This window comes from Poecilia reticulata, linkage group LG19 (assembly GCF_000633615.1).
Source record: "Poecilia reticulata strain Guanapo linkage group LG19, Guppy_female_1.0+MT, whole genome shotgun sequence".
In the NCBI taxonomy this organism is placed as follows: Eukaryota; Metazoa; Chordata; class Actinopteri; order Cyprinodontiformes; family Poeciliidae; genus Poecilia; species Poecilia reticulata.
In genome coordinates, this window is record NC_024349.1 from 14,040,031 (window position 1) to 14,065,940 (window position 25,910).

Here is a 25,910-nt window from a genome sequence, read left to right on the forward strand (position 1 = left end):
ATTTTTCATGTTTTCAGTCCGGGTTCAACCAGGTGATGGAGCACCCAAGCTGCGTCAACGAGATCACGCTCAGCCTCAATGACAGGAACCCCAGGTGAAACCAGCATTATGCTATTAATTACACAAAACCTAACATTTACAGTCACTCTTTAACAACCAATACATTTTTACTTATGGCATTTTTAGCAAACATCAGCTGTTAAATTCTCTTTAAAATAGCAGCTCAATATTTCCCTCATGAGCTTAATATTAGACTTAATCACCTTCCACATTTCCGGTTCCATCATTACCTCAGAATTGCTTCCGGACCTGAATAAAATTCAGTAGACAAGAATTCAAATGTCTGAATAAAAGTGACCAAATCAGTGATTCAACTGATTTGGTGTGGAGTGCTCTAGTTAGTATCTGCATCTTACATTATTTTTTTCATGGCTTTTCAGAAAATATAATTGAAAATGCTTATAAAACAGCTAATTCTCATCTGAAACTGAAATTAGCCTCAATGCTAAATTGAAACTTTTATCTAAAAAATCCTGCATTTATTTTGGTAAATAAATGTTTTTACTCTTCTCAGGACCAAAGCCCTGGTGCTGGAGCTGCTGGCAGCTGTTTGTTTGGTGAGAGGAGGCCATGACATCATCCTGTCCGCCTTTGACAACTTCAAAGAGGTCAGATAACAGGCACCCATGTAATCAACATTCAGAGTCTGGACAGAGCAGGTTCCTGCCCTGTGGAAATTGTTTGACTTGATGGAAATTGTCCGAGCTTTAGATGTCAGTTTTCACTTCGTCCTTCCCGCTTTGTTCAGCTAAAAAAAAATAAGTTTAGAAAAAAATTAGAACTAAATTCTACTTCCGTCATAAGAAGTAAGGTGTATTTAAAGTCTGTGTCAGTAAGACAGAAGCAAAATAGGGAATTAAAGTTTATTAAGTTCAGACGAATTTCTAGGAAAGGTGCTTATTGTTTCAGTATTGTTGATTACTGTTCCACTGTTTACGATGAGCCATGGCCTAACAATCAATGTTAGACGTGGTATAAAAAAAATAGGAAAAAAGAGAAAATGATAAGAATTCAGTTGCAAAAGTGAAACCGACACATTTCAGTTATTTTGTTAACTTTGATTATGGCATAGAACTGATAAATATTCTGTTTTCTCAAATAATATGAACGTATATAAAATCATTTTAATGCATTAATGTAAACCTACTGAAAAGCATGCTCACGTAATGTACTGTAACTGAACAGAAAATACTTGGTCRATGTTTTGCATGAAAAACTGCATCACTGCAACGTAGCAAGGAGCGGAGTCCGTTGCTCTGCTGAGGTGCTGAGAAAGCCGTTTTCAAATCTTTTCTGCATTGTTGGCTCTGCTGCCTTCCATCGTTCTCCATCTTTGCTCTTGAAGCTCTAATTTTAGCTGCAGTTCACATGTAAATCTTCCCCAAACCCTTGAATAAACTTCCCTTAATCCTCTCAAAGCTCTACTTATCCCTGTTGCTTATGACCTTTTTTCTTTTGAGTTTTTTTTTCCTTCCACCGAGTTTTCCTTTAGACACGTTGAAAATCTAGTGTTGATCTTTCAAATCCAACCCTGACGATGGAGTGCCAGTGACTGACAAAATACCAAAACAGTGATCTTGATTGTGTTGACCATAACAAGACAAGTTATTATGAAGCACCATTATCGAATGGTGAAGTAACAAAAAGACCATAACCCTTTTGTATAAAACAAAGTCCAGAAATATTATCCAACTTTTCTGGACTATTTTCTGAAGTCAGAAAAAAAAGGAAGCAAATGTTTTCACTTTTTGGAGCAGCTCAAACTAAAAATTCATGTTTTTTCACTTCTACTAATCTTCCCCGAGTCATAAAGCACTTTAAAAAAAATTCTGATCTATTTATCATCGGTGCTCACACCAGCACCTCCGTCCAAGTGTTGCCCCGTCCAACAAAACTCTCTGAAGGAGTGTAAATATGCCAAACACTCACAGAACCTCTGACCTTTGCTTTTCATCTCAGTAGCAACAGCAGTCACTCAGAGACGCTGCAACCATTCAGAGAGACAGGAGGACAAACCTGAACTAGCAGCWTTTATTTTTACTGCAGGATGTTACAAACCTGCTTTGCAGCGTGTTTCATCCTCTGAGTCATGGCAAAGGAATGCAGTCTGAGGGCCTAACTCACGAAATAAACTGAAGACTTAAGGTGCACAAAACAAGGAAGCAATCACACTTAAATGTTCTGAACTSACTGCAAATGCTGCTTTCCTCTCTGCACACCATGTTAGTTAGCAGTAATCGACAACGCTGTTTGCTGTCAGGAAGAAATGGGGAAGACAATAGAGCTTTTCTTAATTTTAGTGCCACAGCAGCGCCGACATGGGTGTGAGTCATAAGGGAGATGATGAGAGATCCTGTGCTTCCACCGTAGAGGCAGGTGGGCGTCGGGCCAGGAGGCGGTTTATGTGTCGCTCGGCAGCAGAGGTACAGCTTTGTTTGGGCTCCTGCATTATTTAGTGGACATGAGTTTGCAAAAAGGAGCTGGTGGAAGTTCAGTCAGTTGTGTAGCAGAAGGGGGAACTGATGAGGTGTTGACAAAAAAGAAAACGTTTAAATGTAACCACATACTCAAACGTTTTTTTTCTTTTTTTTCTCTCAACTGTTCTTTTGTTTGGTCTTTTCTGGAGCTGAAAATGGTTGTTGATTCTACACAAGTGGGAAATCGGCAGTCTTCTTCTCTATATGGTGTCTGTCCCCAAGTAGATTGTGTGTTTGCCAAGAAACGCATGACAGCGTCAAAGCATTATCTACATTCAGAGGAAAAAAAAATCCACTTATGATGAGAGCATACTGCCCCCATGTGTTCACTGCTGCTGGAAACTTTACTATGAGCAGCATGTAAAATAAGAACATGTTTGTTAATATTTCCTTTTTTTTTYTTCTTCTCTCAGGTGTGTGGAGAGAAAAGGCGCTTCGAGAAGCTAATGGAGTATTTTCAGAAAGAAGAAAGCAACATTGACTTTATGGTAAACCTTGAATCAAACAGAGATTTTTCAAAATATGACCCGTCAACCGAAGATGCAACAAATAAGTACTAGGAAGGAATTCAAGCTGCAAAGATTGGAAACTTTTTTTGTGGAAATAAATATAAAATCTCAAGCATTGAAATTGATAGTTATATTAAATTAATCAGTCAAAGTTCTTCTGAACACATCAAAACTTTTTTTTAAAATATATATATAAAGCTAAAATTTGTCCAAAACATTAGGTTCAAAGTTCTCAAACACATTCAGTTTTCCCCCAACACTGAGACWTTTTTTTGATCCAARTAATGTAAAAACTGGAAAATATTCCAAATCTGAGTCTTGAGAAGTTCCTGAAAAGAAACAATCTTTACTTAATCTGTCCACCAGGTGGCCTGTATGCAATTCATCAACATTGTGGTCCACTCGGTGGAAAACCTGAACTTCAGGGTCTACCTTCAGTACGAATTTACCCAACACAGCCTGGATTCCTACTTGGAGGCAAGTTTGGTCTTCCATCCTCTGAACATGATAAATACAACTTTTAAGAATCGGAGCAGACATGCCTCACACCTTGCATTCATGTCTCATTTGCTCAAATTAAACTCGAAGGTGATGCTTAAATCTCTCCATTGCAGCAGTTGAAGTTTACAGAGAGCGACAGGCTGCTGGTCCAGATCCAAGCCTATTTGGATAACGTGTTTGATGTGGCAGCTTTGCTGGAGGATGCAGAGACCAAGACCACCCTGCTGGATCACATAGAGCAGCTGCAGGAGCTCCACACGCAGGTGAATGAACGGCACACACCAACTCCTCTTTAAAGGACACTTCACACACACGTTAGGGAACATTCAGGTGTATTCCATCACTTTTTATACTATTAATGGTATTTAGATTCTGTGACTTGTCAGGGACAATGTCAGTATGGTAAAAAGGTTTTCTTTAAAGTCTTTTAGCTGCAGTAAAATGACTTTATAGCAGAACTAAACAGTCAAATCTGTGTAAAGCTATAACAAAAAAAAATCAAAAGGAGAATTTCTCAGGTACTTAAACCTTGCAATAAACTTACATTCAGCTACAGTTAATTGGTGCAGATTTTGCTTTGCAAGCAGTAATATCAAACTTTATCTCAAACATTAAAACTTTACCATTTCATGTTTCAGCTGAGCTCCAAGTTCCAGGAAACCGAGATGGGGGCGATGCAGAAAGTCTCAGAGCTGGAGAAGAAGCTCATTCAGATCTGCAAAGAGGTGGACCCCTTAAAGGTACAGTTCAGCTGATGCACACAGAAACACATAGTGTGCTGTAACAGAAAACATCTGAAAGATGCCATCATCCTTTGGCATTTAGAACATTTTACACAGCAACAGTGTTCGAAGCAGGAGAAACCAGAATGAAACTTGATGAACTGTTTTAAAAACCTGCCTGAACAGAAAATAGCAGATCAGAGTTTTAAAGGCTTCATCTCAGCTCTTTTTAAAGTTTTGTGTGTTCTTTTTAGAGAAAGAAGAACATTATAGCAGCAGTAATTCAGAATAGCAATATCAACAGCCATTAGATCATGGGGTGATGAGGAAATGTTAAAACTGTTACAACAGCAAAMATGAGGGGTTGCAGTCACACACATTAGCTACAAYAAGGGGAATATGACCTGCCTGCTGTGCTGCCAAAACACTCACATAGTCCGAGCTACTAAGACTGGAGTAATGAGTCATTTTTATGCATTCTGGTTATTATGAAGGGTGGAGTAAACTTTTTCAAGCTGTTGAACAAAATAAATACATTTTCTGTTATGTCTTGATAGACTGTTCTCTAATTAATCACATTTACCTGCTTATTTTAGTTGCATTAGGTGGCACTTTCATTTTRCTCCCAACTCCTTGTTGGCCATAACTCTAACAGAAGTGGGGTGTGAATAATTATAGTCCTCAATATTTAGCTGAATAAAGTGACTGTAAACAATTGGATAACACAGCTGTTTGCCAGGTGCAGGCTAGAGCACAGAACAATGCGTCACCGATTGTTCCTACTATTGTGACTGTGGGTCAGTTCACTACGTAGTACCTTTGTAACTAATGCTTGTTTTGATGGTTACCAAAGTGATTGTCTACACCTTCGCATATGTTCAAGGCTTGTTTCTCTGTGTGTTTCTGAACCTAAACTGGATTAGAGATTAAAAGTGGAGACTGCGTTGGCTTTACTAGACGAGACAGACATTGCTTAGTTTGTGTCTGCATWAAAAAAAAACAAATTTTTACCTACTCCATCTATTAATGCCCACCATTAATAGATGTGGGCCCACATCTATTAATATGGGCACATTAATAGATGTGCCCAGATCTGGTTCCCCAGATCAGCTTTTCTTCCCCTTCATGTTCTTGTCTACAGTTTGCGTGTGATTTTAGAAAGATTTACCTGCAGTTTAGTAAGGTCTTCTGTTTTATGACTACAGCCGGAAGTTGCAGGGGAGCCAATCAGCAGCTGACATTCAACAAAGGAATCCAAGTAGGCAGCTATAGGACAGATGAATTATTATGAATCAGTGCATTTATTTGGCATGTGTATGCATGTGTGCAAACTCAAGAGTCTTACTCTGCACCTCAATTAACGCTCCTCATTTTGGACCAGCAGCCAGATCAAGCAGGAGACGGACGTAGTTCCTCTGATGAGCTGAAGGAGCTGGAGCTGAGGGTTCAGGCTCTGGTGGAGCAGGGCCTCCTTCGAATGGACCACGCCCCCTCTGGTGAGCTGGTCCTTGAGGTGGTCCAGCGGGAGTCACAAAGAGGTCAGCACAGAAGCGTAGTTCTAACTAATCAGCTGCATTTGTTCTTTGATATTCCGAGAAGTCTCCCTTCCTGAAGTTGTTACGGTTTTTGCAGCGTGTCAAGATTTTATTTAAAGGCTCATTAATGTGCAGCGTGTGCAGACTTTGGAGATTTATACATCATGTGACTGATCCTTGCAGACACCGTCAGTGATCAAATAGACAGTACTTCCATCACCCCACAATCTCCAACCACAGAACTACCGAACTTTCAACCTCCCCCGCCACCGCCGCCGCCTCCTCCCCCTCCACCACCGCCTTCTGGAGGYGCTGKGGCGCAGCAGACAGTGGGGGGCTCAGGTGAGTTCACCATCACTTTAAACCGTTTTGGTCTTGTGGACTGGGCTTCTGTGCCGTCTGGAAAATTGTATTCGATTCATGTTCCAGGACTGGAAACTCTGTGGAAAATCTGTGTCCAGATTTTGTTTTTACGTTCCCATCATCTAAATGACCCAAACTTCATTTTATAGTCTGGATTTTCCAGGTTTCACATTTAAAGTCTGCAAAAAATAATAAAATTAAAGATTGAAGGTTTTAGTTTTACTTTAAAAAAAAAAAAGACTGAGAATTCTGAATATGAGAAAATGGAAAAACACTGAATTTTGAAAAGTTTGTAGAAAATCCGAATGGTCTCAGTATATTTCAAAGGTCAACAAAATGGCGAATTTTCCTTCAGTGTCTCCAATGGGCAGTGAGTGGGAAGGTGTGCGAGAGTATCATCAAACCTTTCAGGACATTCATCTCCCACCAGATGGATCATCATCAACCATCCTCATCATACTGCACAGTAAACAAAATCTAATCAGATTTGCGTGGTGTTTTGCCTTTTGGTTGATTTGTGATGGAGAAGCGTGTTTGGCTGAAAAATATCTTAGAAAATTATCCTTGACATCGGGTTCCCATTAGGAAAATGGTCTAGCAAACATGCAATTTCAGCTTTGCTACCCTGGATGCTGTTTGAAGTCTTTGTCACTTTAAAATGTCCGGAGAAAGTGGAAAGTATGCAGCACAAAGCCTGTGCACCACTGAGAAGCCACTGAGCCCCAGTGGACACGTTGCTCAAGCTTGATTGTTTTTTTTCCTATTATTAAAAACCTCTCTAAGGAGAACCAGTGGTGTAAAATCTGAACATCTTAACATTTTCTTCATTCCTCCTACAGACAAACAGAAGAAGCCCATTCAAACCAAATACCGCATGCCACTGTTCAACTGGGACGCTCTGAAATTAGACCAGGTGGAGGGAACAGTCTTCGGCGAGCTGGACGACCAACACGTCTTGCAGGTTTGATCCGTTTGTGATTTATTCCATTAAAGTTTTTCTCAGTGAAAGGGAGATGGATGGTTCAATTTTTTTTTCTTTTTTGTCTAAAAACACAGATCTCAATTTGAATGTAATCTCAACATAAGGCATTTTGATTTTTCATTTAACTCCGAGGTTGATTTTTTTCTAAAATTGGCAAGCACTTCTGAAACTTTAGCTAAGCATGGGCCTGTATCTAGCATGAAGTTTCTAAGCTATAAAAGTGTTCCATCATCATACACACTTAGGTAACTCATAACAAAACTACAAACTTGGCTGGAAATATTTTAGTTGTGAAAAACAGTCATGAAATTCAAATTAGAGCTGCATCACATATAAATCTTAGAATAAGAGCAGCATGTCTGATTAGTAGCCAGCTGAAAGTTTACTATTCATGCAGAAGGCAGATACTTGCACTGTAAAGGGCAGAAAGGTGAAAAATGTACTTGTAAAGTACCTTTAAATGCATATTAATTTTTTACTTAAGAATAAGCACAGGTATATTCCATAAACGGTGTTAGTAATAGTAATATGCAATATGCTGTAATATTTTGCAGCTACTGCGTCTATGTTTAAAAAAAAAAGCATTTAGTTCATGTTATACGTTATTTTATAGTTTATCTAAAACCAGAAACTATTTTTATTCAGGGTTTTATGCCTGATAATCTCACACCATCACATCTCTTGATATCAGCAACACAGTTCTGCAGTTTCTGCTTTTGGACTAAAACTGTTTGTACTTTAAGTGAACATACTGAGATTTTAAGCAGAAATTTCTCTAAAAAATATATATATTGAGTATTTAAGTTAGAACCTTTTATAAGCAAAAATGGATAGAAATATCTGTATTTAGGTCATGAAAGTTTCTACTCTAATAGCAGGATATTAGCTGTAAATTCATTTAAAAAGAGATAACCTTCAGCSTTTTGTTTAAACTCGAACGTTTCTGCTGCTGTGCTTTTAAACTCYGTTTCAGGAGCTGGACATGGAAGCTTTCGAGGAACAGTTTAAGACCAAAGCTCAGGCCCCTCCGGTAGATCTGGGCACCCTGAAGAAGAAAATGGCCAGGAAGACTCCCAGYAGAGTGTCCATAATGGAGCCCAACAGGGCCAAAAAYCTGGCCATCACGCTGCGCAAGAAACGCGTGGCTACATCAGACATCTGCAGCGCCATAGAGACGTACGTGCCGAACTTCAAAACTGTCAGGCGAATGYAGCGACCAGTAAATTCAGAGAACTGGTGTTCACACAGGTACGACCAGCAAGCTTTGAGTCTGGACTTCCTCGAGCTGCTGGAGCGTTTCATCCCCACGGAGTACGAGATGAAGCTCATCCAAACCTACGAGAGCGAAGGTCGGTCGCTGGACGAGCTCAGCGAAGAGGATCGCTTCATGGCGCGCTTCGGCAAGATCCCGAGGCTTTCCCAGAGGATCAGCACGCTGACCTTCATGGGAAACTTCACGGAAAGCATCCAGAACATCCAGCCTGTGAGTTTTATGTGGCCTGAAACGGGTCTCTACAATCTGAGAAAACACAAATGTCAAGTGGGTGTGTGTGTGTGTGCGCGTGTGTGTGTTGAAGTTACTGTTTGGTTTTAGGGAAACCATTTTGCAAGGCTGCTTGTTTACCTGAAGCCTTCGTCACGTTTTCATTGTCGTCTTGCAGCAGCTGGATGCCATTATCGCAGCCTCAATGTCTGTCAGATCGTCCATGAAGCTCAAGAAAATCTTGGAGGTAAATATTTTTATTTAAATRTTTCGTAAACTCCTGACTAACGCATATGCAGATGAGAAAACGCATTGCAATGGTTAAATATTTCCTTCCAACTTTATCTAAACAGAAAGATGCATCACACAGTGCTCCACTTGTTTCTGATTTATAGATAATTTTGGCGTTTGGAAACTACATGAACAGCAGCAGGCGAGGGCCRGCGTACGGCTTCCATCTGCAGAGTTTAGACCTGGTGAGAAACTCTAAACTGGATTAAAGTTTGAGTCTGCACCCTCAAGTAGCTATGAATTTGYAGCCGTCTCAGTCTATAGTTTTTCTTTAACTGCTCTGCTCTGCCGACTCCTTTAAGCTACCGGACACTAAATCAACAGACCGCAGACATACGCTGTTGGAYTTCATCGTCAGGATCATCCGGGAAAAATACCCGGACCTGCAGAATTTCTACACTGAACTGCAATTCCTGGACAAGGCAGCGCTCGGTAACCTCCAACATCACATGACTCKGACCTACAAACAGCACCACACGTGTTTATAACATTTTTGCATATCCTGCCTAAGAAAAAAAAGCTAATCAGAGGAAAACTCCACAAGTGACCAAAGTTTTCATTGATGGAGTATTTTACATGCACAGCTCAATACATCTGTGCAATCAGATGAATGGTTTACCAGCTGGCTTCTGCAAAATTTTCATTGCSCATCACTGTTTGATTTTTTTTTTCTAGCAAATTTTCTTAAATTGTTTCAAAGTACAAATTCCAAAGAGTAACTAGGATTTTTAGCATGACGCAAACTTTATGCGAAGAGAAAAAAGACCACACACACACAAAAAAATGGCTCATTGGAACATAAACATTCCAAACAGCTAAACTAAAATTTGTCCCTCAAATTGTAAATTATTCCACTGAGCTCAGATGGAATCTGACGGGTGACGRCATGTGAAGCCACAGTAGAGGGTCCATGAATATGCAGCAACAATATGCAACATTGATACATGTAAACAGTTTTCTCGTCACAGCTCTGCTAGAATATTTCTAACGTATTATTTTCAATCCTCATCTCCKGCATGCAGAGCAAAATTGCACCCAGTCTGGATCAGTAAAACGCCTTCAGCTTGCAGCACACTGCAGTTTTTCAGGCAGTTGTATTTAGTTTATTAAACCTTCTGTTTTCCTCTGATTGTTTTTAAGGAGTCAATCATAACTATTCACATTTCTATTACTTTCTTTTTTTATTCAGGACCTTCCTCATTTCCCAGCAGCTTTTTTTTCAAATGAAAAACGACCCCCTCTGTGGTTCTAGTTCTGTTACAAATTAGGCCGATTTGAGAGAGCAGTTAATGGGGAAACGCTACGGAAGACGACATTGGAGATCCAATTCAGCAGCTCACACGATTCTGAAAGACTATTTTTCTTACATTCCTGCAAATACTGTGAGACTTACTAAGATTTTACTTCATTATCCAATAAATCCTGCTGGTTTTTATGTCTTTTATACTACAGAAAGGTGAGAAAATAGGCAAAAATGTTCACTTCAAGTTCACAAAATCACAGAAATGTACTTTTGAAATGAAGAAAAGTTCTTTAAAATATCATTTGAATTCAATAAAATTTATATTTATGATGTTATGCAGTAATGTGGCTGAAATGATGGTGCTGGAAAGAGGATACAAAGAGAGATCTCTTCATTTCCTTATTAACAACAGCTTCTCTCATTATAAACCTTTGTTTTTGCGTGCTGCAGTTTCCTTCGACAGCATCCTGAGGAATCTGAAAGCTCTAGAAAGAGGCATGGAGCTGACCAGGAGCGAGTTCTCNCATGTGAAGCCACAGTAGAGGGTCCATGAATATGCAGCAACAATATGCAACATTGATACATGTAAACAGTTTTCTCGTCACAGCTCTGCTAGAATATTTCTAACGTATTATTTTCAATCCTCATCTCCKGCATGCAGAGCAAAATTGCACCCAGTCTGGATCAGTAAAACGCCTTCAGCTTGCAGCACACTGCAGTTTTTCAGGCAGTTGTATTTAGTTTATTAAACCTTCTGTTTTCCTCTGATTGTTTTTAAGGAGTCAATCATAACTATTCACATTTCTATTACTTTCTTTTTTTATTCAGGACCTTCCTCATTTCCCAGCAGCTTTTTTTTCAAATGAAAAACGACCCCCTCTGTGGTTCTAGTTCTGTTACAAATTAGGCCGATTTGAGAGAGCAGTTAATGGGGAAACGCTACGGAAGACGACATTGGAGATCCAATTCAGCAGCTCACACGATTCTGAAAGACTATTTTTCTTACATTCCTGCAAATACTGTGAGACTTACTAAGATTTTACTTCATTATCCAATAAATCCTGCTGGTTTTTATGTCTTTTATACTACAGAAAGGTGAGAAAATAGGCAAAAATGTTCACTTCAAGTTCACAAAATCACAGAAATGTACTTTTGAAATGAAGAAAAGTTCTTTAAAATATCATTTGAATTCAATAAAATTTATATTTATGATGTTATGCAGTAATGTGGCTGAAATGATGGTGCTAGAAAGAGGATACACAGAGAGATCTCTTCATTTCCTTATTAACAACAGCTTCTCTCATTATAAACCTTTGTTTTTGCGTGCTGCAGTTTCCTTCGACAGCATCCTGAGGAATCTGAAAGCTCTAGAAAGAGGCATGGAGCTGACCAGGAGCGAGTTCTCTGCAGAAGAGGAGAACCCTGTCCTGAAAACGTTTCTGGACACCAACGCGCCGCTTCTCGACTCTCTGAAGGCCGAAGAAAAGACTGCCCAGGTCAGCCTCAGTGAWCTTGACTCATTTACTTTTATGTTGGTTTTGTTTGTTTCTACTCCTCACTYTTGTTTCGGGGGGTCATTGGCATTCAGGATACATACGAGTCGGTTGTGGAGTACTTTGGAGAAGATCCCACAATGACACTGCCCTCTGAGTTCTTCTCYGTTTTTATCCGGTTCATCAAAGCGTACAAGGTCAGAGATTTCATAGCTTAAAAAGCTCTCTAAACAAGTTTTACTGCTCAGCAGTAATGAATTTGATATTACTCTGAGGTTTATAACCAGTTTATATCTAAATTTAGTTTTATCTACAGGTTTCAGTCAGAATAATGTTTTTATTGCTTTCTGACAGCAAGCTGACCAGGACAGCAAGGAGACGGAGAAACGACAACGTCCAGCTTGTGACGATCACTCCGCTCCTCCCAAACCTGAGCCTCAGAGGAACACGGTAACAGCTCAGCTTCCGTTTTCTAATAATTATCACAGATGGAACGAATGAAACGGCCAGTCACTTCAAAATGACTAGAAGAAACTATACTTTCGAAGACTCAACTACTTCCACTCCCTGTACAACGACAAACAAGACCGAAACGACATACAAGAGCTTAAAGTCAAAGAGAAACGACAAAGYTTCTTTGCAGTGCGCTCCTTTCACGCGTCGTGCTGCAACATTKTATGTGCTGATATCTTGAGAAGGTATCCTAATTGCTTGGCTTTTTAAAAATAATTGTATTCAACACCAGTGGCATTTATTCAAAAGCAATATTTTTTGTTGTTGTTGCAGATTCTTATTCCAAGTTCGTTTCTTGACTTCTTATTGAAATATTTAAGTTTTAGAATTGTTTTGTCCAGATATGCTAAGCTTTAGGATCTAACCACTTGCTTGAAAGAAATATTCAAATACMKTATATGCACATCARTTTTAGCTACCGAATCAGAAAAWTCTGTAAGAATAATCATACAAAATTTAAGAAGGGCAATTACACTGCTTATTGRACATCTATACTTTTTCCACACAGATTTTTCTAATTGTAACTGTGCAYGGTTTTGAAAGGGGGGTCCTGTTTAGTTGTCAAACAAAAAGATGAACTCTGTTTTCAGAAAGAAAATCACAATTGTAGAAACTGTTTTAAAAAATCTCGAGTGAATTTAACTTACCAGAAATGTTAAAACATTTCCCACAACACGATTTACAGATAGTACAGATGAATAAACTCAACTCTGTGTAAATCATTACTTTGTCAATCAGCCTTTTAAGACAAATTGAGCTTTGAGGGTTTTTTTTTCCTTCCCACTTTTTATATGACTCGTATGTAATTCATCATTTGTTTCATTTCGGATTAAGTTTAGGGAATACAACCTGTATTATGTTRGGGAAAAATACAAAAGCTGGTTTGAGACGAAACACCAACTTTCTGACATCAGCAGTCAGATAAAAATCTGGTCGTGATTTACTGTGGTATTATCTGTCGCTTTAATTCCTCGTATTAGATGGTCGGGAGTAGTGTCCCCCCTGATGGCTCTCTAGCAGAAGCAAATCTGATTAGTAGCTTATATTGCAACAAGAAAACCAACCGCAACCCAATAAACTGAAAGACAAGGGTCCCTGGGTGTTTTGATATCATAATTGATCCAGAGACATGATTTAATAACCTGTGCATGTGAGACCAATACTGAGCCTGATTTCCTCTTCCAGATTTCTATTATGTGCAGACAGCCTCAGATGGATCTGATCGCAGAGCTGAAGAGGAAGCAGGGGTCTCCTCCGGTGAGGGAGGGGAAAGACGGCGCTATCGAGGACATCATCACAGGTAAGAAGCCACCTGAGACTGTGTCTGGCTGCGGAGTGAAATCAGTGCTTCCTGCTCGTCAGGAAACRGGGAAACGGTGGTTTCCTGACAGGCAGGCAATAGATTTAATGGTGATTTCATACGTTTAACACCATTTCTGCATTAAGAAAAAAATAAACTGTTAAATCTGCTGCTTTGCTACTTCTGACACTCTTCCTCCTTTCAGCAAGTTGTCACTCTCTTTCCTGTAACCCTCTTTTTTCCACCCATCCATCTCTCCAGCTCTTAAATCTGCGCCCTTCGCGGCTCGCTCAGCCAAACGCTCCTCTCATCTCTTGTGCGACTCATTCTTCAGCGATGAGGTGACATCTTCAAACTCCGAGCACTACTGTGTTATAGACAGAAGAATATGTCCTGGGTAAAAACTGTGATGTAACGCAAACATTCGGAAGCCTCAGAGATATGGATAATTGTCACAATTTAAATCAAACTGATGTTGACTTACAATCTCAGCAGGAGTTTCAGAAACTCCACTGAAGCATCTGGCTCAAGGAGGACGAGTTTGTCTACAGGGTTTCCTCTAGAGACTTCGGCTCCTCTGAATCATCTGAAAGCGTCTGCAGGATACAAGTCCCCGTTGGTTCCTTTAAACTTAAAAATATACGTAGCGGAGTTTAAGGCCTGCAAAAAAAAACAGCACATTAAATGAGACTCAGTTTTTCTACAACAAGAGGCAGACGTGTTCTTTAAATCTGTACTTTTAAAATCGAGAAATAATTCCTCCATGATGAGCCATAGAAAAATCTGGTATCCAACAGTTTAACCAAATAAGTCATCAGTGGACAAAATAATCAAAGTTTTGGCAGAAGTAATTTTAAACTAAGTGGGGACACAGTATTATTCTAGCTGTAATGCAACACAACATGTAGGACCACATGAAGATTTACCCTCYAATTCAGTTCTTCACATCGGTTTTCATCAATTGTCAAATTAAAAACAATTGAATGAACTATGAATGAATTGAATCAGAAGTGATTTAGAAGATACTAAAGTCAGCAACTTTTCATTGCTCTGCACTTTTAATTGATTTTCAACATAGTTACAAGAAAACTTTTTTTTTTTACTAACCATTTANTTTTTTTTTAAACCCAGAAACAGACGTCACACAAATTATGTAAAATGTGTTAATCTTGTTTTTACAGTCTCTTTTGTTGGAATGGCTTAAACCTAGAACATTGTAAATATTCATCTAAATGAGTGCAAACACGGCTTTTCTTTCGTGGCTGTGATTTACAGGTCAGACACTGAGACGTCTGAAAATGGCGCACTGCCCTCAGATAAAGGGAAGGCTGCAGACAAGTCAGTGGAAGACGTCGGCAGAAATCCGAACGAATCCCCAACCAGCCACGGCACGAAGCTCACTAAAGCGTTTACAATCAAGTATGAGGCATTTCTGARTGTTGTTGATAAAGTTTATTCAGAATGTCAAAGAAATTACATGTGATGAGTGTTAAATACAATGTCATAGAATTAGAGAGAAATTAGGAAAAAACAAAAGGTCATCAAATTCAAGAGACTTAAATAAGAGCCATGTAAACATGTAATATGCAAACCAATTAAATTAAGTTTACTTTAGCTYTAATTGTCAACAAATTAGAGCAACAAATGTAACTTTGCAAGATAAAGATGTTTAATTCAYTGCAATTTAGATTAGATTGCAGTCTAATTGAATAAACRGCTGATTTAGGTAATCATTTATTGACAATTCTCAAAATGTACGATCTAAAGAAGCACACCTGACTGCAACAAGTGATTGTTCCAAAACCAGAGTTATAAGGAGTTGTCATTCGCTGATCCTACTGGGGAATGAAAATCAAAGAAATACCAGACCAGGACAGCATTCTAGGTAAAAGGTAAAGAAAACACAAAGTCAATAACAACAGCAGCATCAGAAGCAGCTTTGTCCCAGGAAAGGAACAGATTATCACAGATTCAGTCGACTGCTCGTACACTCACAAGCTCATTTCTGCAAATGATTGAATTCAGGTGTTTCAATTGCTTCCATGGCCAGTTGCATGAAATCCAGCTCTTGCTCYATCTCAGGGGATCAGCAAATACCAGCATGGTTTCGTGATAAAATGCCACCTGTGCAAGACGTTCAGTCAATAACTTTTCTAACTACTTTCCACAGGAAACAGATGATAGTTGCGTGATAAAGCGGAGRCAACTTAGCCACGAGGCAGTAGCTTTTGTAAAAATCATAGAGCGGTGCACAGTGCACAGAGGTCACCAACATTCTGCAAGCCAGTAGCTGCAGACCTTCAAAACAGTGTGTCCTCCAGATTACATCAAGAACTGTGATTAGTGAGGTTCATAGAGGAAGGTTTCCATGGCTGGCAGCTGCATTCAAGTCAGGGTTTTCCGAGCTGATCCCAACTTCTAGTTTTCTTTGGTTGTTTTCGTCTTAACCAATTCTGATTTAGCATTTTTTTTAAAGCACTCCAACACTAGAAAAAAACTGARCTGTGGATCCTTTGAATTGAGAAGTGATTTTGAATCCAAAGTAAAACGAAGGGATTACAAGATTGTTCTGATTTTTGAATTGAAACATATGTCCCCTAAATTTGATCAAATTTTTATTTAACTGAAAAAAGTGCACCAAAAGTTAAGTGTGGCTTAAAAATAGATGGCCTCAGTTGAAATTCCCCTTGATCATATATATATTTTTGCTGAGATGCAATTTGATCAAATTAAGAACCCGTTACTGTGAAGCTACTGAGACTGCTGGAGTTTCCAAGCCGACTTGACCTCGGGTACATGGTTAAACTCAACTCTAGTCGCACGTTTCCTGAACTGCCTTATCTTTCACTGATCTGAGRTCACTGCATTCTTTTCATGGCGAGTATGAAGGTGTTTGTCTGGCCTCCTGTTGAACAGAAGGTGTTGAAATGTAAAAAATGTCTCAACCGGAAAGTCTCATAAGGAACGCGTGGACTCACATCAACTTCCCATTGTTCTATAAAAGATTATAAAAAGTTAAAACTTATAATGGAAATACAATAAATTGATTGTTTCAGAGTTTTGTCGGACAGTTGCATGAAATCTGTTAAATAATAATGACTTAGGTTTGTCTTGTGTTGTTTGATGCAAGTAAAAAMAATTTTTTTCATACAYTTCTGGCATGATGAATATTGCCTCATGTGTAAAAATATATTTAAAACATCTCCTATATTATTTCAAAAAGCTATATACGTGTGTTTGTGCATGTGAATGTATGTTGGTGCAGCATGCTAAACTTCTACCTGATGGATTAATTATTCTCCAACAGGAGAGCTCAGAGGCCGTCGCGTATCGTGACTCAGAAGGACGACATTCATCTCTGCATCATGTGTCTTCGTGCCATCATGAACTACCAGGTATATAAATACTTACACTCCCACGAGGAAATTAATTTTTTCCTTGTGTGAATAATTATCACTGTTAATGCATCATTGCAAGAAAAATACTTCAGGATGCTTTGATGAATATGTATATTGAAAGAATAGTTCTAACTTTGAATTGAAATGAAGGTGATGACTTTAAGGCCTTTGTGTTTTGTTAAAAGTTATAACTACTATGTTTAAATTGCATTTGTATTGAAAAAAAAAAACATTTAATATAAACGTGATCTTTAAAATGGTGTCGTTACTTTTGGATCTCTTTTTTTTATCTTTTGCAGTTTAACAGACTTTTAGCTTAGTTTAGGTAACGTATTGGGCGATTTTGGTAAAGTGAGAGAAAACCTTGCTAAGACTAACRATTTTGTCTTTTTTTTTTAAAACATGAAAATTTGATAGATCTTAGAAAAATGTTTTAAATACAAGCAGAAATATGAATCATTTGCAACTGAAATAGTACAGAAGTTATGTAGAAGTATCCAGCTTTATGCAGCTAAGAAAACTCTGGGCTTCTTGTAGCTCTTGTGGCCTGCAATGGGACATTTCAGGAGAATTTCATGTTCCTTCCGACTTTTTGAGATGCCGAGTTAAAATTTTAAATTGATTTTGGATAGACGTGTAGGAGAAGGTATTTGAAGTTTAAAAAAGCCAGCATGGTTCTTGCTAARATTTGTGCATCAACTCCTATTCTGAATTTTATTGGCAGTCTATTTGAAACCCTGATCACTATTGATACAATGTGAAAAGAGATGAGATTTCAATGAGWTTTTCCTGACCTCCATTTCTAAAATTTGCAATATTACAATAATTTTTCATGTTTTCAGTCCGGGTTCAACCAGGTGATGGAGCACCCAAGCTGCGTCAACGAGATCACGCTCAGCCTCAAYGACAGGAACCCCAGGTGAAACCAGCATTATGCTATTAATTACACAAAACCTAACATTTACAGTCACTCTTTAACAACCAATACATTTTTACTTATGGCATTTTTAGCAAACATCAGCTGTTAAATTCTCTTTAAAATAGCAGCTCAATATTTCCCTCATGAGCTTAATATCACCTTCCACATTTCCGGTTCCATCATTACCTCAGAATTGCTTCCGGACCTGAATAAAATTCAGTAGACAAGAATTCAAATGTCTGAATAAAAGTGACCAAATCAGTGATTCAACTGATTTGGTGTGGAGTGCTCTAGTTAGTATCTGCATCTTACATTATTTTTTTCATGGCTTTTCAGAAAATATAATTGAAAATGCTTATAAAACAGCTAATTCTCATCTGAAACTGAAATTAGCCTCAATGCTAAATTGAAACTTTTATCTAAAAAATCCTGCATTTATTTTGGTAAATAAATGTTTTTACTCTTCTCAGGACCAAAGCCCTGGTGCTGGAGCTGCTGGCAGCTGTTTGTTTGGTGAGAGGAGGCCATGACATCATCCTGTCCGCCTTTGACAACTTCAAAGAGGTCAGATAACAGGCACCCATGTAATCAACATTCAGAGTCTGGACAGAGCAGGTTCCTGCCCTGTGGAAATTGTTTGACTTGATGGAAATTGTCCGAGCTTTAGATGTCAGTTTTCACTTCGTCCTTCCCGCTTTGTTCAGCTAAAAAAAAATAAGTTTAGAAAAAAATTAGAACTAAATTCTACTTCCGTCATAAGAAGTAAGGTGTATTTAAAGTCTGTGTCAGTAAGACAGAAGCAAAATAGGGAATTAAAGTTTATTAAGTTCAGACGAATTTCTAGGAAAGGTGCTTATTGTTTCAGTATTGTTGATTACTGTTCCACTGTTTACGATGAGCCATGGCCTAACAATCAATGTTAGACGTGGTATAAAAAAAATAGGAAAAAAGAGAAAATGATAAGAATTCAGTTGCAAAAGTGAAACCGACACATTTCAGTTATTTTGTTAACTTTGATTATGGCATAGAACTGATAAATATTCTGTTTTCTCAAATAATATGAACGTATATAAAATCATTTTAATGCATTAATGTAAACCTACTGAAAAGCATGCTCACGTAATGTACTGTAACTGAACAGAAAATACTTGGTCRATGTTTTGCATGAAAAACTGCATCACTGCAACGTAGCAAGGAGCGGAGTCCGTTGCTCTGCTGAGGTGCTGAGAAAGCCGTTTTCAAATCTTTTCTGCATTGTTGGCTCTGCTGCCTTCCATCGTTCTCCATCTTTGCTCTTGAAGCTCTAATTTTAGCTGCAGTTCACATGTAAATCTTCCCCAAACCCTTGAATAAACTTCCCTTAATCCTCTCAAAGCTCTACTTATCCCTGTTGCTTATGACCTTTTTTCTTTTGAGTTTTTTTTTCCTTCCACCGAGTTTTCCTTTAGACACGTTGAAAATCTAGTGTTGATCTTTCAAATCCAACCCTGACGATGGAGTGCCAGTGACTGACAAAATACCAAAACAGTGATCTTGATTGTGTTGACCATAACAAGACAAGTTATTATGAAGCACCATTATCGAATGGTGAAGTAACAAAAAGACCATAACCCTTTTGTATAAAACAAAGTCCAGAAATATTATCCAACTTTTCTGGACTATTTTCTGAAGTCAGAAAAAAAAGGAAGCAAATGTTTTCACTTTTTGGAGCAGCTCAAACTAAAAATTCATGTTTTTTCACTTCTACTAATCTTCCCCGAGTCATAAAGCACTTTAAAAAAAATTCTGATCTATTTATCATCGGTGCTCACACCAGCACCTCCGTCCAAGTGTTGCCCCGTCCAACAAAACTCTCTGAAGGAGTGTAAATATGCCAAACACTCACAGAACCTCTGACCTTTGCTTTTCATCTCAGTAGCAACAGCAGTCACTCAGAGACGCTGCAACCATTCAGAGAGACAGGAGGACAAACCTGAACTAGCAGCWTTTATTTTTACTGCAGGATGTTACAAACCTGCTTTGCAGCGTGTTTCATCCTCTGAGTCATGGCAAAGGAATGCAGTCTGAGGGCCTAACTCACGAAATAAACTGAAGACTTAAGGTGCACAAAACAAGGAAGCAATCACACTTAAATGTTCTGAACTSACTGCAAATGCTGCTTTCCTCTCTGCACACCATGTTAGTTAGCAGTAATCGACAACGCTGTTTGCTGTCAGGAAGAAATGGGGAAGACAATAGAGCTTTTCTTAATTTTAGTGCCACAGCAGCGCCGACATGGGTGTGAGTCATAAGGGAGATGATGAGAGATCCTGTGCTTCCACCGTAGAGGCAGGTGGGCGTCGGGCCAGGAGGCGGTTTATGTGTCGCTCGGCAGCAGAGGTACAGCTTTGTTTGGGCTCCTGCATTATTTAGTGGACATGAGTTTGCAAAAAGGAGCTGGTGGAAGTTCAGTCAGTTGTGTAGCAGAAGGGGGAACTGATGAGGTGTTGACAAAAAAGAAAACGTTTAAATGTAACCACATACTCAAACGTTTTTTTTCTTTTTTTTCTCTCAACTGTTCTTTTGTTTGGTCTTTTCTGGAGCTGAAAATGGTTGTTGATTCTACACAAGTGGGAAATCGGCAGTCTTCTTCTCTATATGGTGTCTGTCCCCAAGTAGATTGTGTGTTTGCCAAGAAACGCATGACAGCGTCAAAGCATTATCTACATTCAGAGGAAAAAAAAATCCACTTATGATGAGAGCATACTGCCCCCATGTGTTCACTGCTGCTGGAAACTTTACTATGAGCAGCATGTAAAATAAGAACATGTTTGTTAATATTTCCTTTTTTTTTYTTCTTCTCTCAGGTGTGTGGAGAGAAAAGGCGCTTCGAGAAGCTAATGGAGTATTTTCAGAAAGAAGAAAGCAACATTGACTTTATGGTAAACCTTGAATCAAACAGAGATTTTTCAAAATATGACCCGTCAACCGAAGATGCAACAAATAAGTACTAGGAAGGAATTCAAGCTGCAAAGATTGGAAACTTTTTTTGTGGAAATAAATATAAAATCTCAAGCATTGAAATTGATAGTTATATTAAATTAATCAGTCAAAGTTCTTCTGAACACATCAAAACTTTTTTTTAAAATATATATATAAAGCTAAAATTTGTCCAAAACATTAGGTTCAAAGTTCTCAAACACATTCAGTTTTCCCCCAACACTGAGACWTTTTTTTGATCCAARTAATGTAAAAACTGGAAAATATTCCAAATCTGAGTCTTGAGAAGTTCCTGAAAAGAAACAATCTTTACTTAATCTGTCCACCAGGTGGCCTGTATGCAATTCATCAACATTGTGGTCCACTCGGTGGAAAACCTGAACTTCAGGGTCTACCTTCAGTACGAATTTACCCAACACAGCCTGGATTCCTACTTGGAGGCAAGTTTGGTCTTCCATCCTCTGAACATGATAAATACAACTTTTAAGAATCGGAGCAGACATGCCTCACACCTTGCATTCATGTCTCATTTGCTCAAATTAAACTCGAAGGTGATGCTTAAATCTCTCCATTGCAGCAGTTGAAGTTTACAGAGAGCGACAGGCTGCTGGTCCAGATCCAAGCCTATTTGGATAACGTGTTTGATGTGGCAGCTTTGCTGGAGGATGCAGAGACCAAGACCACCCTGCTGGATCACATAGAGCAGCTGCAGGAGCTCCACACGCAGGTGAATGAACGGCACACACCAACTCCTCTTTAAAGGACACTTCACACACACGTTAGGGAACATTCAGGTGTATTCCATCACTTTTTATACTATTAATGGTATTTAGATTCTGTGACTTGTCAGGGACAATGTCAGTATGGTAAAAAGGTTTTCTTTAAAGTCTTTTAGCTGCAGTAAAATGACTTTATAGCAGAACTAAACAGTCAAATCTGTGTAAAGCTATAACAAAAAAAAATCAAAAGGAGAATTTCTCAGGTACTTAAACCTTGCAATAAACTTACATTCAGCTACAGTTAATTGGTGCAGATTTTGCTTTGCAAGCAGTAATATCAAACTTTATCTCAAACATTAAAACTTTACCATTTCATGTTTCAGCTGAGCTCCAAGTTCCAGGAAACCGAGATGGGGGCGATGCAGAAAGTCTCAGAGCTGGAGAAGAAGCTCATTCAGATCTGCAAAGAGGTGGACCCCTTAAAGGTACAGTACAGCTGATGCACACAGAAACACATAGTGTGCTGTAACAGAAAACATCTGAAAGATGCCATCATCCTTTGGCATTTAGAACATTTTACACATCAACAGTGTTCGAAGCAGGAGAAACCAGAATGAAACTTGATGAACTGTTTTAAAAACCTGCCTGAACAGAAAATAGCAGATCAGAGTTTTAAAGGCTTCATCTCAGCTCTTTTTAAAGTTTTGTGTGTTCTTTTTRGAGAAAGAAGAACATTATAGCAGCAGTAATTCAGAATAGCAATATCAACAGCCATTAGATCATGGGGTGATGAGGAAATGTTAAAACTGTTACAACAGCAAAMATGAGGGGTTGCAGTCACACACATTAGCTACAAYAAGGGGAATATGACCTGCCTGCTGTGCTGCCAAAACACTCACATAGTCCGAGCTACTAAGACTGGAGTAATGAGTCATTTTTATGCATTCTGGTTATTATGAAGGGTGGAGTAAACTTTTTCAAGCTGTTGAACAAAATAAATACATTTTCTGTTATGTCTTGATAGACTGTTCTCTAATTAATCACATTTACCTGCTTATTTTAGTTGCATTAGGTGGCACTTTCATTTTRCTCCCAACTCCTTGTTGGCCATAACTCTAACAGAAGTGGGGTGTGAATAATTATAGTCCTCAATATTTAGCTGAATAAAGTGACTGTAAACAATTGGATAACACAGCTGTTTGCCAGGTGCAGGCTAGAGCACAGAACAATGCGTCACCGATTGTTCCTACTATTGTGACTGTGGGTCAGTTCACTACGTAGTACCTTTGTAACTAATGCTTGTTTTGATGGTTACCAAAGTGATTGTCTACACCTTCGCATATGTTCAAGGCTTGTTTCTCTGTGTGTTTCTGAACCTAAACTGGATTAGAGATTAAAAGTGGAGACTGCGTTGGCTTTACTAGACGAGACAGACATTGCTTAGTTTGTGTCTGCATWAAAAAAAAACAAATTTTTACCTACTCCATCTATTAATGCCCACCATTAATAGATGTGGGCCCACATCTATTAATATGGGCACATTAATAGATGTGCCCAGATCTGGTTCCCCAGATCAGCTTTTCTTCCCCTTCATGTTCTTGTCTACAGTTTGCGTGTGATTTTAGAAAGATTTACCTGCAGTTTAGTAAGGTCTTCTGTTTTATGACTACAGCCGGAAGTTGCAGGGGAGCCAATCAGCAGCTGACATTCAACAAAGGAATCCAAGTAGGCAGCTATAGGACAGATGAATTATTATGAATCAGTGCATTTATTTGGCATGTGTATGCATGTGTGCAAACTCAAGAGTCTTACTCTGCACCTCAATTAACGCTCCTCATTTTGGACCAGCAGCCAGATCAAGCAGGAGACGGACGTAGTTCCTCTGATGAGCTGAAGGAGCTGGAGCTGAGGGTTCAGGCTCTGGTGGAGCAGGGCCTCCTTCGAATGGACCACGCCCCCTCTGGTGAGCTGGTCCTTGAGGTGGTCCAGCGGGAGTCACAAAGAGGTCAGCACAGAAGCGTAGTTCTAACTAATCAGCTGCATTTGTTCTTTGATATTCCGAGAAGTCTCCCTTCCTGAAGTTGTTACGGTTTTTGCAGCGTGTCAAGATTTTATTTAAAGGCTCATTAATGTGCAGCGTGTGCAGACTTTGGAGATTTATACATCATGTGACTGATCCTTGCAGACACCGTCAGTGATCAAATAGACAGTACTTCCATCACCCCACAATCTCCAACCACAGAACTACCGAACTTTCAACCTCCCCCGCCACCGCCGCCGCCTCCTCCCCCTCCACCACCGCCTTCTGGAGGYGCTGKGGCGCAGCAGACAGTGGGGGGCTCAGGTGAGTTCACCATCACTTTAAACCGTTTTGGTCTTGTGGACTGGGCTTCTGTGCCGTCTGGAAAATTGTATTCGATTCATGTTCCAGGACTGGAAACTCTGTGGAAAATCTGTGTCCAGATTTTGTTTTTACGTTCCCATCATCTAAATGACCCAAACTTCATTTTATAGTCTGGATTTTCCAGGTTTCACATTTAAAGTCTGCAAAAAATAATAAAATTAAAGATTGAAGGTTTTAGTTTTACTTTAAAAAAAAAAAGACTGAGAATTCTGAATATGAGAAAATGGAAAAACACTGAATTTTGAAAAGTTTGTAGAAAATCCGAATGGTCTCAGTATATTTCAAAGGTCAACAAAATGGCGAATTTTCCTTCAGTGTCTCCAATGGGCAGTGAGTGGGAAGGTGTGCGAGAGTATCATCAAACCTTTCAGGACATTCATCTCCCACCAGATGGATCATCATCAACCATCCTCATCATACTGCACAGTAAACAAAATCTAATCAGATTTGCGTGGTGTTTTGCCTTTTGGTTGATTTGTGATGGAGAAGCGTGTTTGGCTGAAAAATATCTTAGAAAATTATCCTTGACATCGGGTTCCCATTAGGAAAATGGTCTAGCAAACATGCAATTTCAGCTTTGCTACCCTGGATGCTGTTTGAAGTCTTTGTCACTTTAAAATGTCCGGAGAAAGTGGAAAGTATGCAGCACAAAGCCTGTGCACCACTGAGAAGCCACTGAGCCCCAGTGGACACGTTGCTCAAGCTTGATTGTTTTTTTTCCTATTATTAAAAACCTCTCTAAGGAGAACCAGTGGTGTAAAATCTGAACATCTTAACATTTTCTTCATTCCTCCTACAGACAAACAGAAGAAGCCCATTCAAACCAAATACCGCATGCCACTGTTCAACTGGGACGCTCTGAAATTAGACCAGGTGGAGGGAACAGTCTTCGGCGAGCTGGACGACCAACACGTCTTGCAGGTTTGATCCGTTTGTGATTTATTCCATTAAAGTTTTTCTCAGTGAAAGGGAGATGGATGGTTCAATTTTTTTTTCTTTTTTGTCTAAAAACACAGATCTCAATTTGAATGTAATCTCAACATAAGGCATTTTGATTTTTCATTTAACTCCGAGGTTGATTTTTTTCTAAAATTGGCAAGCACTTCTGAAACTTTAGCTAAGCATGGGCCTGTATCTAGCATGAAGTTTCTAAGCTATAAAAGTGTTCCATCATCATACACACTTAGGTAACTCATAACAAAACTACAAACTTGGCTGGAAATATTTTAGTTGTGAAAAACAGTCATGAAATTCAAATTAGAGCTGCATCACATATAAATCTTAGAATAAGAGCAGCATGTCTGATTAGTAGCCAGCTGAAAGTTTACTATTCATGCAGAAGGCAGATACTTGCACTGTAAAGGGCAGAAAGGTGAAAAATGTACTTGTAAAGTACCTTTAAATGCATATTAATTTTTTACTTAAGAATAAGCACAGGTATATTCCATAAACGGTGTTAGTAATAGTAATATGCAATATGCTGTAATATTTTGCAGCTACTGCGTCTATGTTTAAAAAAAAAAGCATTTAGTTCATGTTATACGTTATTTTATAGTTTATCTAAAACCAGAAACTATTTTTATTCAGGGTTTTATGCCTGATAATCTCACACCATCACATCTCTTGATATCAGCAACACAGTTCTGCAGTTTCTGCTTTTGGACTAAAACTGTTTGTACTTTAAGTGAACATACTGAGATTTTAAGCAGAAATTTCTCTAAAAAATATATATATTGAGTATTTAAGTTAGAACCTTTTATAAGCAAAAATGGATAGAAATATCTGTATTTAGGTCATGAAAGTTTCTACTCTAATAGCAGGATATTAGCTGTAAATTCATTTAAAAAGAGATAACCTTCAGCCTTTTGTTTAAACTCGAACGTTTCTGCTGCTGTGCTTTTAAACTCTGTTTCAGGAGCTGGACATGGAAGCTTTCGAGGAACAGTTTAAGACCAAAGCTCAGGCCCCTCCGGTAGATCTGGGCACCCTGAAGAAGAAAATGGCCAGGAAGACTCCCAG

At 38.8% G+C, this 25,910-nt stretch overlaps 2 protein-coding genes across 2 annotated transcripts in view; both read left to right on the forward strand.

Moving 5' to 3' along the window:
• The window catches only part of LOC103481607 (formin-like protein 1), a 26,300-nt gene extending 11,728 nt beyond the window's left edge, over window positions 1-14,572 (forward strand). Inside the window, exons 2-20 of the mRNA XM_008437191.2 lie at window positions 18-94; window positions 575-668; window positions 2,951-3,025; window positions 3,413-3,523; window positions 3,661-3,810; window positions 4,186-4,287; window positions 5,651-5,807; window positions 5,988-6,146; window positions 7,007-7,128; window positions 8,123-8,325; window positions 8,398-8,632; window positions 8,811-8,879; window positions 9,028-9,108; window positions 9,226-9,355; window positions 11,499-11,662; window positions 11,755-11,856; window positions 12,014-12,109; window positions 13,358-13,472; window positions 13,734-14,572. Coding sequence (XP_008435413.2) covers window positions 18-94; window positions 575-668; window positions 2,951-3,025; window positions 3,413-3,523; window positions 3,661-3,810; window positions 4,186-4,287; window positions 5,651-5,807; window positions 5,988-6,146; window positions 7,007-7,128; window positions 8,123-8,325; window positions 8,398-8,632; window positions 8,811-8,879; window positions 9,028-9,108; window positions 9,226-9,355; window positions 11,499-11,662; window positions 11,755-11,856; window positions 12,014-12,109; window positions 13,358-13,472; window positions 13,734-13,873 — 2,382 coding nt within the window. The 3' untranslated portion in view covers window positions 13,874-14,572. The remainder of the gene's footprint in view (window positions 1-17; window positions 95-574; window positions 669-2,950; window positions 3,026-3,412; window positions 3,524-3,660; window positions 3,811-4,185; window positions 4,288-5,650; window positions 5,808-5,987; window positions 6,147-7,006; window positions 7,129-8,122; window positions 8,326-8,397; window positions 8,633-8,810; window positions 8,880-9,027; window positions 9,109-9,225; window positions 9,356-11,498; window positions 11,663-11,754; window positions 11,857-12,013; window positions 12,110-13,357; window positions 13,473-13,733) is intronic.
• LOC103481833 (formin-like protein 1) lies at window positions 14,363-25,908 on the forward strand (the record flags this gene model as incomplete). The annotated part of the gene is made up of 13 exons (XM_017310700.1): window positions 14,363-14,376; window positions 14,748-14,891; window positions 16,780-16,867; window positions 17,713-17,789; window positions 18,260-18,353; window positions 20,636-20,710; window positions 21,098-21,208; window positions 21,346-21,495; window positions 21,871-21,972; window positions 23,336-23,492; window positions 23,673-23,831; window positions 24,691-24,812; window positions 25,807-25,908. Coding segments are annotated over exons 1-13 (1,395 nt in total), but the record flags the coding sequence as incomplete, so codon positions are not given.
• Between the last annotated feature and the right edge of the window lie 2 nt (window positions 25,909-25,910).